Genomic DNA, 13,350 nt, shown 5'->3' with positions numbered 1-13,350 from the left:
TTCATAAAAGAATATACTCGTATGGTGCCAAAGATTGTGCCCAGAATGCCTGATATCAATGCTTCCATGTTTTTTGTCTATCTAATAAGTAAAGAAAATATCACACGAACTTTAGAACTAGATCAGTTCGAAACCAGCAAAGCAGTGCATACCACTGATATCAAAAATTTGAAGGCCATGAAATGAACAAGTTAAGGAAAAATGTGCTAATGAAACTGTCATTCAAGAACCTTGTTCACATTCTTGTACATATGCAACGGCCAGAGAAAAATCGCAATGACGCTGTCATTTGTTCAAATGTATTACGCAGAAGCAGCTGTCACCGGTCGTGTATCATGAGCAATTGCGCCGAAATTATAGTCGCAACAGAGAGCACGTAAAAAATCAGGAGTTCTGCAAAATATACGAGGGCGAGTCAAATGAAAGTGAGCCAATGCGAATATATGACAAACGGGGTGCTTTATTTAGGAGTAGTCTCCATGAGCATTTAGACATTTGTCTCTTTGACTAACGAGTCGCGTGATGTCCGTCTCATAGGGTTGCTGCTTCAAAAAGCCTGCAACTGACTCTTTCACGTCATCATCCGACACGAATCTAGTTCCTTTGAGCTGTTTTTTCAGTTGCCCCAAAATTTGGAAGTCGCAAGGCGACAGGTCTGACCTGTGTGGCGGATGTTGCAGCATTTCCCACTTGAACTTTTCCAGTTTTGTATTAACCACATCAGCGACGTGAGGACGGGCATCGTCGTGGAACAACATGACCCCATTCGTCAATTTTCCACGTCGTTTGTTCTTGGTTGCGACCCCAACCAATCCGGCGTTTCACAATATCGGAAATAATTGATAGGTTCTCTAGATTTAACAAATTCTATCAGTAATGGCCCCCCGACGATCGAAAAAAAAAAAAGAACTCAACACCTTTCCGGCGGAAATGACGGCCTTTGCTTTCTTTGGGGGCGCTGAATTCGAATATTTCCACTCTAAGCTTTGCCGCCGTGTTTCAGGCTCGTAGTAGTGGCCCCATGGTTCATCCCCGATCACAATTGCAGACAAGAAGTCGTCACCCTCATTATGGTACCGGATCAGATGAGTCAAGGCACCGCCGAACTTCTCAGTCTTCTCGCGGCGGTTCAAAATCTTGGGCATCCACTGCAGACACAAGAGCTGATAATCGAGATGTTCATGAATTATGGCGTGAACCGAACCGTGACTGATGTCCACACGCTCTGCCAGTTCATCGATGCTTATCAAGCTTGATAAAGGGGAAAAAAGTGTCACTAGAAACAAAATTCGCTGCACGTATACACAAAACCTCGCAACAAGACATTTAAATATACGTATAAGTCTCCAATAAAGCTACGTATCTAAGAAAAAGTCACTGTACATAATGCATCAAACAAGGCAAATAAACATGTTGCGCAATCAGAGATTCACGGAATCGTAGATTCCGCCCCCATTCCATCCACTCCCCCCGATGTATCGCGCGCGACGGAAGGCGGCGCTTGTTCCCCGCTTTTCTCCTTGGCGCACACAAGACTGAGCGACCATCGTCGGCTCACCCATACCGCCCTTGGACTTTATACACAACATGAGGGTGACGGTGACGGCAGGAATGCGCCTGGAGTGTCCATATAATTGCTATCGCAATAATATAATAAGAGTATCCGGCAAATGAAGCGTCCCGTGGCTCATTACTTTCCGCAAAATAAGAAGTAACGAAATCGAACTTTCACCATATCACAATTCGCTGCGTCGCAACAATGCATTTTTTCTCGTTTGTGAGGCGGGGCACCGAAATGAAAAAAACGCAAAGGAAAGCATGTTGGCCACAATCGAACGCCTACTTTGGGCACCTAATCTGGCTACCGAAGGAATATCGAAGAAAACGTGAGACGCTTGGACCACCGAGAACCATACGCTTACTGCTCGGTATCGCACACCAGCGAGACAAGAGATTCCGGAGAGGTTGTGCTCAAGGAAACGCGGTGCAATCCGTCGAGTCCCCACAGTGATGGAGGCGAGCGAACATTGTTTCCTTTTCTCGTCTGCTAGCCACAAAGCTTCCAAAACTCTGCCAGGCGAAAATTCACTCGGCCAGAGAAAACCGAACGCGCACCGAAGTGCGCTGCGCGATGGTGGGGCAACAAGAGAAAAACGCATGCGGTCTGGCTGGCTCTGGCAGCCCGCAGGTAGGGTAGCGAGAACAAAAAATTGAAGAGGCTCAATCTGTCCTTGCGAATAAAAGTCAAAGTACAAAAAATAAATAAGAACGTAGTTACTTTAGCTGGCTTTAGTGTCTTGACATGGATGATTTGGCGTAGGTTAAAAAAATGTTGATATTTTTTGTGTGATATGATGGCACGAATGAACCACCACAACGCTTCGTCTCATCGGACCTCGCTGCGTGCTTTGTCAACTTGTCTGATAGTGTGTTGATTAGGCTTGTCTCATCGTATGTTCGGATGTAAGACTTTAGAAAAGTCAACGCACCTTTGGCATCTAATGTTTATAATAACATTAATCCCACAAAGTTCCGCAATTGAAAATCTAAAGCACAACTTTGGAAATGTACATGTACCTTTCGCATCAAAAGTTTATGAGAACTTTATACCCGTAAAGTTTCAGAATTGACATCCATGCGCTCCTTAGATTCCGGAGCCTCCACGAGACACCGCGGCAAGCCCGTTCGCCATCAAAACGCCCTTGAAACTTGGTGCTCGGATGGGGCTGCTTTCGTTATGTGACTACCGGTGCATGGATGTTGACTCGAAATCCAGCCCGAGTTCGCAATGTTCGCGGTGAAATGTCTTTTCAGCGTGAAAAGGACATTCTAGACGAAATCGAGAATGATTTCCGGCAGCGGAGGTTGCTTTGGTCGGCCGTGCATGGACAGCACGAAAAAATTTCGGGGGGAGGGGCTGAAGCCCTATGCCCCTGTGCCCTACTCCTTTTACGCCCCTGTGCCCTATTCCTCGTTATTCCTAAGCACCTCCAGTAAGGACTTGTCCATAAATTTCAAGACTTAGCAACTGATGGTCACCTCGGCGTCTCTCGCGCTTACGACCTTGTTCTCCGACGCTTCTTTTAGCCAGGGCTTGCGCGCTCCGTCCGGAAATACGTTGTGGCTTGTGAGAAATGCTAGCGCGAAAAAACACCATCGACGTTCCCTGCCAGTTGCCTTCAACCGCTTGACGTCCCGTCGGAGTCGTTCTTACGCGTTGGCTTCGACTTACTTGCCCCTTTCCCTCTGTCAACGTCTGGCAATAAGTGGGTCGCCGTGGCGGCAGATTGCGCCACGCGTTGCGCAGTCACCCGAGCACTTCCAACAAACTGCACCACAGATGCCGCTGATTTTCTCTCACAAAGGGTGTACGGTAGCGCAATTAAAATATGGGACAAAAGAAGGCACACAGGGAGACACAGCGCTAACTTGTGCGCGTCCCTGTGTGTCTTCTTTCGTCCCGTCTTTTAATCGCGCTACCGTACACCCCTCGAAGATGCATTACTAACAAGCCAACATTGCAACCCTCGTGAACTTTATTTCTCTCACAAGACGTGATTTTACCTTACGGAGCTCCAGGCCGGCTGCTTACTGACCGTGGCCGGGCATTCATTTCAAAAGTCATCGCCTCATCGCCGACATAGAGCAGTCCTGCTCAACCAGGCACAAGCTGACTACGTCTTACCATCCGCAAACTAATGGCAATCCAGTGGCCGTGCTAATGGTCTCACGGAGGGCCTCAATCGAACTCTGAGGGATCTGCTTGCAACATGCCTCGTCCGGCCATACTGACTGGGACCTTGCTCCACCCATGTCACAGTTGCACGTAAGTCTTCGCGCCACGACTCTGCCAATTATTTCCCGTTTTTCCTGTTGGTCGGCAGTGAATCAACTTTGCCACTGGACACACCCTTTCCATCCGCCGCCATAGAGGCCAGCGAATATGGACTATACGTGATCACCATGGCAACGCAAGCACGAGAAATAACCCAAGCTCGTGTCCTGACCTCCCAAGAGAATCAACAGCGTTTTTCCGATCGACAACACAGAGACGTGCGCTTTTCGCCTGGAACTCTGGCAATGATGTGGTCGCCTATGTTATATCGGCGGTTTCGGTTTCGAAACCATAATTGACTCGCCCTTATGGGGCGCTGACGTAGTGACGCGGAGCCTATTTAAGGCGCCGCACTTGCAATAAACGGACTCTGTCTCGGACCCTGATGGGGTCTGAGACAGAGTCCATGGCCGCCATGGCCGCCGAGTCCATGGCCGCCGTTCATGGCCGCCACATCGACATAACATTTTGGTGACCAGGATAAAGTCTTCTGTACGTACTACGATGCCTTCAGACTCTATTAGCGTTGGCACCTGCGCCATGTCCTGCTGAGCAGCGCGTTCCGTCGCCATTTCAACAACATTTTGGCGACGAGAATGATCCAAGTACATCGCGCCTACCTGTAAGTTGCGCCTGCCAACTGCTTTCTTCACGGCATTTTTCACTTTTCCTGCCGTTGCTTCACGCAGTATTTCTGCAATTTCTACGACCGCCTGATTCTTCCTTGCTACTTCTGTCACCCCATCGTCCACTTCTGCTGCCCTCCTTGCTAGCAATATCTCTGCACTTTCTGCATTTTAACGCGTCGTCGACGTCATCTGTCTCACCTCGGACGCTACTGCGGCGTCGTCCTTCCATCTGTCCTCACCCTTTCCCCTACCTGCTACTGCTCGGCATGAACACGGAAATCACCCCTTCCCTTCTCGTCATGCCCCGGCGTACCGGTCATCCCTTGGCCAACATGGTGACGTGTGTTGCAGGCATACATTGACGCCGCCGCCAAGACCGCTACGCCGGAACACACAAAAAGCCCTCCTCCTCAACGCGCTGGGGGTGGAAGGCGTCCGCGTCTACTACATCATCATCGAGACGCAGACTAAGGCCTACGATGGGACAGGGTACTCGAGGACAGTTGACGCTTATAACGCAGCGCTACAAGTGCTCGTCAGCCACATTGATGCAGAAGATGAATTTTGCAGGCGCGTCCATTTCAAACGGAGATTACAAAGTCTGGCGGAACCCACTGCAGAATTTATCCAAGATGTTCAACGGCTCGCGAAATCCTGCACATTTGGCACCGCTACCGACCTCATGATCCAAGATCAGATCCTTTGCGGCTTGCAGTCACATAAACTTCGCCGCCGGTTCATTCCACTCGGCGAGTACTTTACTGTCAAAAAAGCATTGGAAATTGCGCAGGAAGATGAACGCACCGATAAAATAATGGAGAAACTCGGCGTTCTACAAGTAGACGCCGTTTCACAGCGTTGTCAGCCACAATATGGCGGCCGCGACCACTCTCGTCTTCCTCGTGACCTTAATATGGCGATTACCTTCCCCGCCCGACTGCATTTCAAGATGACGGTCTTCCCCGCCCTGTTCCAGTCCAAGATGGCGGTTACCCCCACTGCCCGGGTTCACTTCAACATGGCGGCCAATGGACCGACGCTACCCCACGACCGCGCCGATATGGCGGATGCTGAAAGCGAGGAGGTGGGCCTCCCCATCAGGGATGGAGACAACCGGGCGCCTCGTCAGCCTCCGTGCCGTCGGCTCGGCCCGGCGGCTGTTTCCACCGCGGCTCGCCGCAGCACTGGGCGAATTTTCGGGTTGTCCTGCCCGCCACAAATTCTGCCAGACACGTGGAAAGAAGGCACCTTTCTTCCAAATGTGTCGTTCATCGGAAAATGCATCGGGACCAGTCGACGAGGTGCAAACGCAAGATAATACTACTCTAAAGACAGAGACCATTCTACACTTTGAAAACGTTGTCGGCGCTTTATCGCTTATGCGTGTTCCCGTACAGGTGAACAACGTGACTCTATAGTTGCTGGTTGACACCGGAGCGGTTGTGTCGCTGAGGAATCTTCAGGACTAGAACAGGCACTTTTCATATATCCGCTTGTTTCAATGCCATTTAATCATCCAGAACTACTCGAAGCGAGTAGTGAAATATTTGGGCTATTTCTCCACAATCGTCAAGCTCCGAGAAAGTCTGCTGATATGAACTTCTATGTCACTGAACGTGGTTCACCATTTCTGGGACTCGACGCTATTAAGGCATTGAAGGTAGTGATCGACGGAGCGACTGTCTTGTGTCCAAGCCTCATATTCACCACCAGACTTCAAGATTGGTTCCCGCTGGACGGTATATCATCCGACTTCACTGAACTTATACGGTGCAGCTGACTTTGACAGTGTACCGCAGGCCAACGCCTGTTCGACTTCACCACCAGCGAGAGTGAACCAGTGTAGAGTGTTGGAAGAGTCTACTCCAGTTAAAGCATCGCGGCGGCAAGCTCCACGGAAAACCCAGGTGGACAGTACATCACCGGTCAGTTTGCATATTGAGCGCATTTCTGCCAGGTTTCCTTATAGTCGCACGCATGCGAAGGAATGCGTGCGACTATGCCCCTCTTGCAAATTCTTTTCTAAAACACTCAGGTGCAACAGTTGCTTAAGATATGCTTTTGGTGAATTCCGCATTTCAGTGCAATTCTCATGCGCGAGTGCGTCCTTATACAGCTCATAAAGTAACTCGAATGAGTGTTTCATGTTCAGCCATACGCCAAGAGAGTCGGGCACGATTACTTTTGCTGACTGAGTTGCCCAATCAAAATGCTCCGCTCGCACCGTTGACTGCTGAGCGTTTCACAGGATCTGAGGATTTTTTTCAGGCACCAGTTTTACATCCGCCTGTAGTGCCTCGCCAACATGTTCTTTCGACTGATAGGCGTGTAACTGAACCTAGTTGTTCAATGCAGACACCTTCACAATGAATTACTGATGTTGCCAGTCCAAATGTTCCTTTGAAACACCCAACGTTCATGTCTGTGAGCCTTCGTGCTCACATGCAGTCCTTCATAAGTCTTTGCTCCCAGCTGTGCCTGAGGAGCGCGTCAGTGTTCATGTACCACAATTGCTTCAGCGGGCAAAAAGGCGGCCCCAGAAACCGCGCCACCTAAATGATTTTGTTCCATGATGTTTTATGTGTTCGTATTTCATGTCATTACTTGTATTTTATGCAACAAACCTGGGCAACTGCCTAGATATTTGGTTGCTGTGCAGTTCATTGAGTTACATGTCCATCTTTGTTGTGTGTTTATATGTTGTAATTTATATTTTCATTGAAAAATAAACGAGTGCTTTATTTTCCCGCTTTTTGTTCGTCAGGGAGGAGAAAGTGGAGAGCCAGAGTAATGTATGTAATTCACAAATGTATAATGATGCTTCCTCGCCTTTCGTGTCATACGCCTTCTGGAAATTGCTATAGCATATTGACACGGTTTCTTCTCAGAATAACTTCAACAAGACGGGGAATGACGTTATATCGGCCGTTTCGGTTTTGAAATCATAACTGACTCGCCCTCAGTGGGCGCTGACGTTGTGAGGTGGAGCCTATTTAAGGCGCCGCTTTGGTTCCTTTGGCACGGAACTAGATTGCTGCGCCAACAGTCACTGTATTACCTGCCGCCCACTAAACCACCAAGTATCGTCGCAGGACTATACACGCATAGGAACAATAATAGCCAGAAATTTCTGCATAGCGCGCATGAAAAACAGCCTGGAAAACACTTCACATTCAAAGAACCGAAACTGGACTTCAGGTTTTTTGTATTCGGGTGCAGGGCGAATAGCTACTATTTAATTTGGATTCACTATTTTGGAGGTAACGAAGCTGTATCTCTGGTTCGTTACTTTTCAGGCGCTGCACAACACTGAGCGTTCAATCCTTTTTAATGGTACGTTGAAAGTGCATTTGTATTTGGCTTTGTTTCTGTCGGACAGTAACAAACTTTTGCACATATGCCCTGCTTTTATATTTCGTTGACTCCCGATTGCGGCTGTGTCAGGCTACGTTCAGACTGTCAAATTCCGAACACCACACGCGACGCTGCAGATAATTCTTTACCTGCTTTAATGTTACCTGGTACAGTCAAGGGCATCATTCGAGGCATTCCCATCGAAGATACTCCGGCGGAGATTGACCGGAACGTTGTTAACTCAAGAAATCCATTAGCAAGAGGGGCGCAAAGAATTGGCAATACGACTACCGTAATTGTAGCTTTTGAAAGCCAAAAGGTTCTGAATTATGTATGTTATGGCCCCGTGTTAACGAGGTGCAGTGTGTACCGCAAGCATTTCGGTGTCTGCAAACAGTGCGGCAAAGTAGGCCACAGAAGAGACGTTTGTCCTAACCCCAATATGAAAGTGTGCTTCGATTGTGGGGCCAATAACCCTGTCGATGGCCACGAGTGCAACCCTAAATGCAAGCCATGTGGGGGACAACACCCAACAGCCGATGGAGAATGCAAGAACAAATACAAAACTCCCTACGTAGTAACGAGAAGGCAGTGGGAGCGCAAGATGGCGGAACCGCGCGTACAGCAACAACTAGCACCCGGGGAGTTTCCACCGTTGCTGATGTCAGCAGGAGCGAACGGCACAGCTGGTCGCCATGAGTCACGCTCGCGCGGGAACAACAGCGCAAGTCGAAACAGAAGCATGAGCCGCCACCGCCGATCCCAATCCAAAGACAGATTCGCCTGGGCAGACGCAGTAAAGTCGGGGGTAGCCAAGAAAGAGCAGCAGCAACAGCAGCAGCAGCAGCAGCAACAGCAGCAGCAGTCACCGCCATTGCAAAATGGTGGAGGGAAATTTCAAGACGAAAGTGAGGCAATGAAGGCTCTAACAGAAGCAAACGAGGCGTTGAGGAAGAAGAACACTGAACTAGAGGCGGCAGTCAATAAGATCAGTAAGGAAATGGCCGATATCAAGAGAATGATGACGGTCCAGCTGCAGCAGCAGCAGCAGGCACGGCAGTCATCGCCACCGCCACAGCAGATGGCAATGACCGAGGATGAACCAGAAGTAGCGGTGAAGCCGAGGACAGAGAACGCGGCCGCGGCGGGTCCGGCACCCAAGAGAAGAGCAATTGAAAATCTTAAAGAGCGGAGACTCAGCGATGGGGTAGACAACCTTGGAGATAGGCTCAACCACTTTGAAGAGTATATTCGCACGACATTCACCAAGACAATCACCGACCGTTTCATAGCAATTGAACAGACGTGCCAGCAATTAATTACGACAGTACAGAATTTGGCGACGCAAATTGCTAAGTTTCAGCAAACATGGATAGGACATCAACCACCGCAACCACAACAGCAGTGAAAGGTCTCCTGATCTGGCATTGGAATTGCACCGGTTTTGATGGGAAAAAGGCTGTACTTCAGCAACACTTAGAACAAGTATCAAGAAAGGCAAATATCATCATGTTGCAAGAGACCCTCATTGAGGAAGTCAAGCTCTCAGGTTCCCGTTCCCACGGCAGCCCGCCAAGCCTCCGGGCCGCGGCCGGCAGTAACGGCAGGGGAATTTGCACCTTGGTGAGAAAAGGCATCACATACGTCGAGCGCGAGTTGTTGACCAAAAGCTCAATGGAGCACACCATGGTAGAGGTAGTTACCGGGAAAAAGCAGAAGGAAAGCACTTTTCTGATAAACGTGTACAGTAGCCCGTCACACGGAAAGCAGAAATTCAAAGCACTGTTACACAAAGCGTGCAACGTCGCGGGGCCCGACAACAGGCTGGTAATCTGCGGGGACTTTAACGCGCCGAATCAAGCCTGGAGTTACCCCAAAACATTGGCAAAGGGCAGGGACTTAATGCAAGATGCTACCGACTTGGGACTAAATCTAATCACCGACACAGCACACCCTACAAGAATCGGCAACTCGATCACCCGAGACACAACGCCCGATCTCACTTTCGTCAGGGGTAACGACGGCGGTATAGCGGACTTTGAATGGCGAAACACGGGCCACGATTTGGGCAGTGACCATTACATTGTGGAGGTCGCTGTCCCGCTCGGTGGTAACGACTAAGTTGGCAGAAGCTTTCGGAAACATAGATTTACTGATTGGGACGCGTTTTGAGGATTGTTACCCGAGGAGCAGACCGAAATTACAGACAATGAGGAGTGGTCCACGGAGATTGTTAAGGTAGAAAAAGCCACCAAGGAAGTCGAGACGGACGAGCGTGTCCACAGGGTTGACAGCCGCCTGGCCCACCTCATCGCAGCCAAGCAGTCCATCCTGTCAAGTTGGAAGACGCAGCGGACAAACATAAAGCTACGAAAGAAGGTCGCCGAAGTGAACCGCGAGATCAAGTCCCCCAGCAGAGTGCTATGCACTCAGCAATGGAATGAGGTTTCTAACGCAGCGGACGGCCAGATGCACTGCGGCAAGGCGTGGAGTATGCTGAGGCTTCTTTTGGATGCGACCACGACCAAGTCTCACCAGCACCACAACCTGGCCAAGATCATCCACAGGGCGCTGACCGAGCACGGGGAAGACGAAGTGAAAAAACGCCTCGACAAGTACCTGCCGGTCACTCCCACAGAAACGCACCCGGAGTATCTAGGCGAATCAAACGAGTGGCTAGATCGAGACATTGAAGTATGGGAAGTAAGGATTGCCCTGCACGATCTCAACAGCAACTCCGCCGCTGGTCCCGACCGCGTTACGAACAGAGCGCTAAAAATCTTAACGAAGCGGCCATCGAGAACCTTACCGCATACTTCAACACTTGCTGTCGAGCCGGGTCACTACCCCGGCAGTGGAAAGCAGCCAAGACCATCTTGATTCCTAAGTCGGGTGAGCCACCCAACATTGTGAACCTCCGGCCGATCTCGCTTACGTCCTGTGTGTGCAAAGCGTTGGAGCATGTACTCATGAACAGGTGGCAGAGGTACCTTGAAGATTCAGGGTTCTACCCAAACACCGTCATCGGGTTCCGAAACAAGCTCGGAACTCAGGACGCCATGAGACAACTGAAAAATGAAATCCTCGATGACACTACCAACACGAAAGACAAGCGAGCCATCTTGGGTTTGGACCTGCAGAGCGCTTTTGACAAAGTGCGACACTCTGCGATCCTGGCCCAGGTGTCACGGCTATACATGGGCAAGAGAACATATGCGTACATCAAGGATTTTTGGACGGAGCGGACTACCGAAATCATCGCCGGTGACTCGCGGCTCCAAGGTCGGCATTATAGGGACCCCCCAGGGCTCGGTCATCTCGCCATTACTTTTCAACCTTGTAATGATAGGGGTGGCCGAGCGCCTCTCGCGAGTCGCGCGGGTCCGACACACCATCTATACCGACGACATAACGCTCTGGGTCCCAGGAGGAAGCGACGGACACATCGAGAGTACATTGCAAGAGGCGGTTGACGCTATCGAGGAGCAGCTGGAGGGGTCTGGGCTCGTCTGCTCCCCAAGCAAGTCTCAGCTGTTGTTAATTCCCCCGAAAAGAGCAGCTAGGAAGACGAATGGCAACGAACCTGCGAGAGAGCAAGCGACAATAAAGATCAAGACGAGCGGCGGTCACACGATCCCGGTTGTCGATAAGATCCAAGTGCTGGGGATGCTGATTGAGTGCAAGCGAGTCAACGGTGAGACGGTCAACCGTCTCACGGCGAAAGTCACCACGGCCATCCGCCTCATCAAGAGGGTGTCACACAGAACAGCAGGCATGAAGGAAGAAAGCCTCACCGGGCTAGTGGAATCCTTCGCTATAAGCCACATTACGTACGTTGCTGCTTTCCACAACTGGAGGCAGTGCGAGCGAAATAAGATCAATGCGCTCATACGCAAAGCGTACAAAGCTGCACTCGGACTTCTCGACTGCACAAGCACCGAGAAGTTCCTGGCCCTGGGAGTGCATAACACCCTGGACGAAATCGCCGAGGCGCAGAGGACCCCTCAGCTCGCGCGGCTATCGGAAACAAGAACGGGCAGACAAGTGCTGCGTGACCTAGGCCAGGGGCCAAAGGAAAGGGGACCCGAAAATACAGAAGTGACTGTACCGGACGCAATGAGCAGACGGCTACGGGTATGTCCGGTACAAAGAAACATGAACCCTGAGTTCCACAAAGAGCGGCGGGCGGCGAGGGCCAAGGCACTTATCGATCTCCATGCCAAAGACAGGGGTGGCGTGTTTGTGGACACGGCAGAGTATCCACATGACAGAAAGGCATTCGCCGTTGCAGTCGTCGGGGCATCGACCGGTGCAACGAGAACAGCCGCGAGTGTGCGGACTCGAGTGGCGCTTCCAGCCGAGGAGGTGGCCATTGCCCTGGCCATCACCGACCCAGAGTGCACGACTATGCTCTGTGATTCTAGGACGGCAGTGCGAAATTACGCCACAGCAAGGGTGTGTGGTGAAGCCGCGCGTGTGTTGCGTGCGGTCGATCTCGTGAGTGAAAATCGATGTGTAGTGATAAAGTGGTTTCCTGCCCACATGGGCAGTGATGTGTCGGGTCGCGGCAACGCAATACACAACGAGACAGTGAACGCGGTGGCGCGAGGACTAACCAACCGTGCCGCTGCTACTGCGGTCGACCCGTCGTGGTGGTGGGAAACCAAGGACAAAATGACTTCCTACAACGAAATAGTGAAGTGGTACAGACTAGAGCGAAGGACTATGCCGCCACCTCATCCGGGCTTGACCCGTACGGAAGGGGTTCTATATCGACAACTTCAAACGGGGTCATTATTCACCCCGGTACTGATGAGGCACATGTGTCCATGTGTTTATGTAAGTGACCTGTGTTGTGTGTGCCAAAAGAAAAGAGCCACTGCAGCTCACATCCTTTGGGACTGTGCTAAGAAACCGCACGAAGCTGCAACGATAACAATGATCCCGCTGCGGCTCGAGGCCGCAACGAGGTGCTATGAACAAGATGTCCAAGGCCAGGCCGTCCAGCAGATCTCGGCGGCCCTCGAAAGGCAACGACCGAGCGAAACCGGAGGATGGCTGCCACCCCAAAAGAGGGGCAGGCGCGGTTGACCAAAGGGAGTAGTGTGGCCGCGGCCGAAGTAGAGGCGCCACACGCCGCGAAGACGTCATGGCCGCGTCACGGTGACGCCTCCCTAACAAGAGAAGGTTAACCGTTCTGCTGGCGTTCATAACAAAGTTTGTTCACTCACTCACTCACTCACTCACTCACTCACTCACTCACTCACTCACTCACTCACTCACTCACTCACTCACTCACTCACCTCCTCTTATTAACACAAGCTCATGTTGCGTACAGGTTGCGGAAGTATGTTCTGTCATGCTCACCCATTAATGCGAGAGCCCTGTCAAGTTCCGTCCTGAAGATGTCCAGCATTTTCTTGACACCAACGGTTCCCTAAAATAAGAAGTTGCGTTCAGCGTAAGCTTGGTGGTTTCGGTAAATATTGAACAAAATGTTGCAGTTCCTGTCTGCACGGAACCAAGCACGAC

The 13,350-nt window shown here is 50.7% G+C and overlaps 1 protein-coding gene across 1 annotated transcript in view; it reads right to left on the bottom strand.

The window, feature by feature from the left end:
* Positions 1-13,350, bottom strand: part of LOC126540824 (2-Hydroxyacid oxidase 1-like) — a 200,737-nt gene that overhangs the window by 19,064 nt on the left and 168,323 nt on the right. Inside the window, exon 8 of the mRNA XM_055075969.2 lies at positions 13,186-13,255. Within this exon, the coding sequence (XP_054931944.2) occupies positions 13,186-13,255 (70 nt within the window). The remainder of the gene's footprint in view (positions 1-13,185; positions 13,256-13,350) is intronic.

Source organism: Dermacentor andersoni, chromosome 2, assembly GCF_023375885.2.
Source record: "Dermacentor andersoni chromosome 2, qqDerAnde1_hic_scaffold, whole genome shotgun sequence".
Lineage (NCBI taxonomy): Eukaryota > Metazoa > Arthropoda > Arachnida > Ixodida > Ixodidae > Dermacentor > Dermacentor andersoni.
Note: the sequence above shows the minus strand (reverse complement) of the source record. Positions and strands in the feature narration are given on the sequence as shown.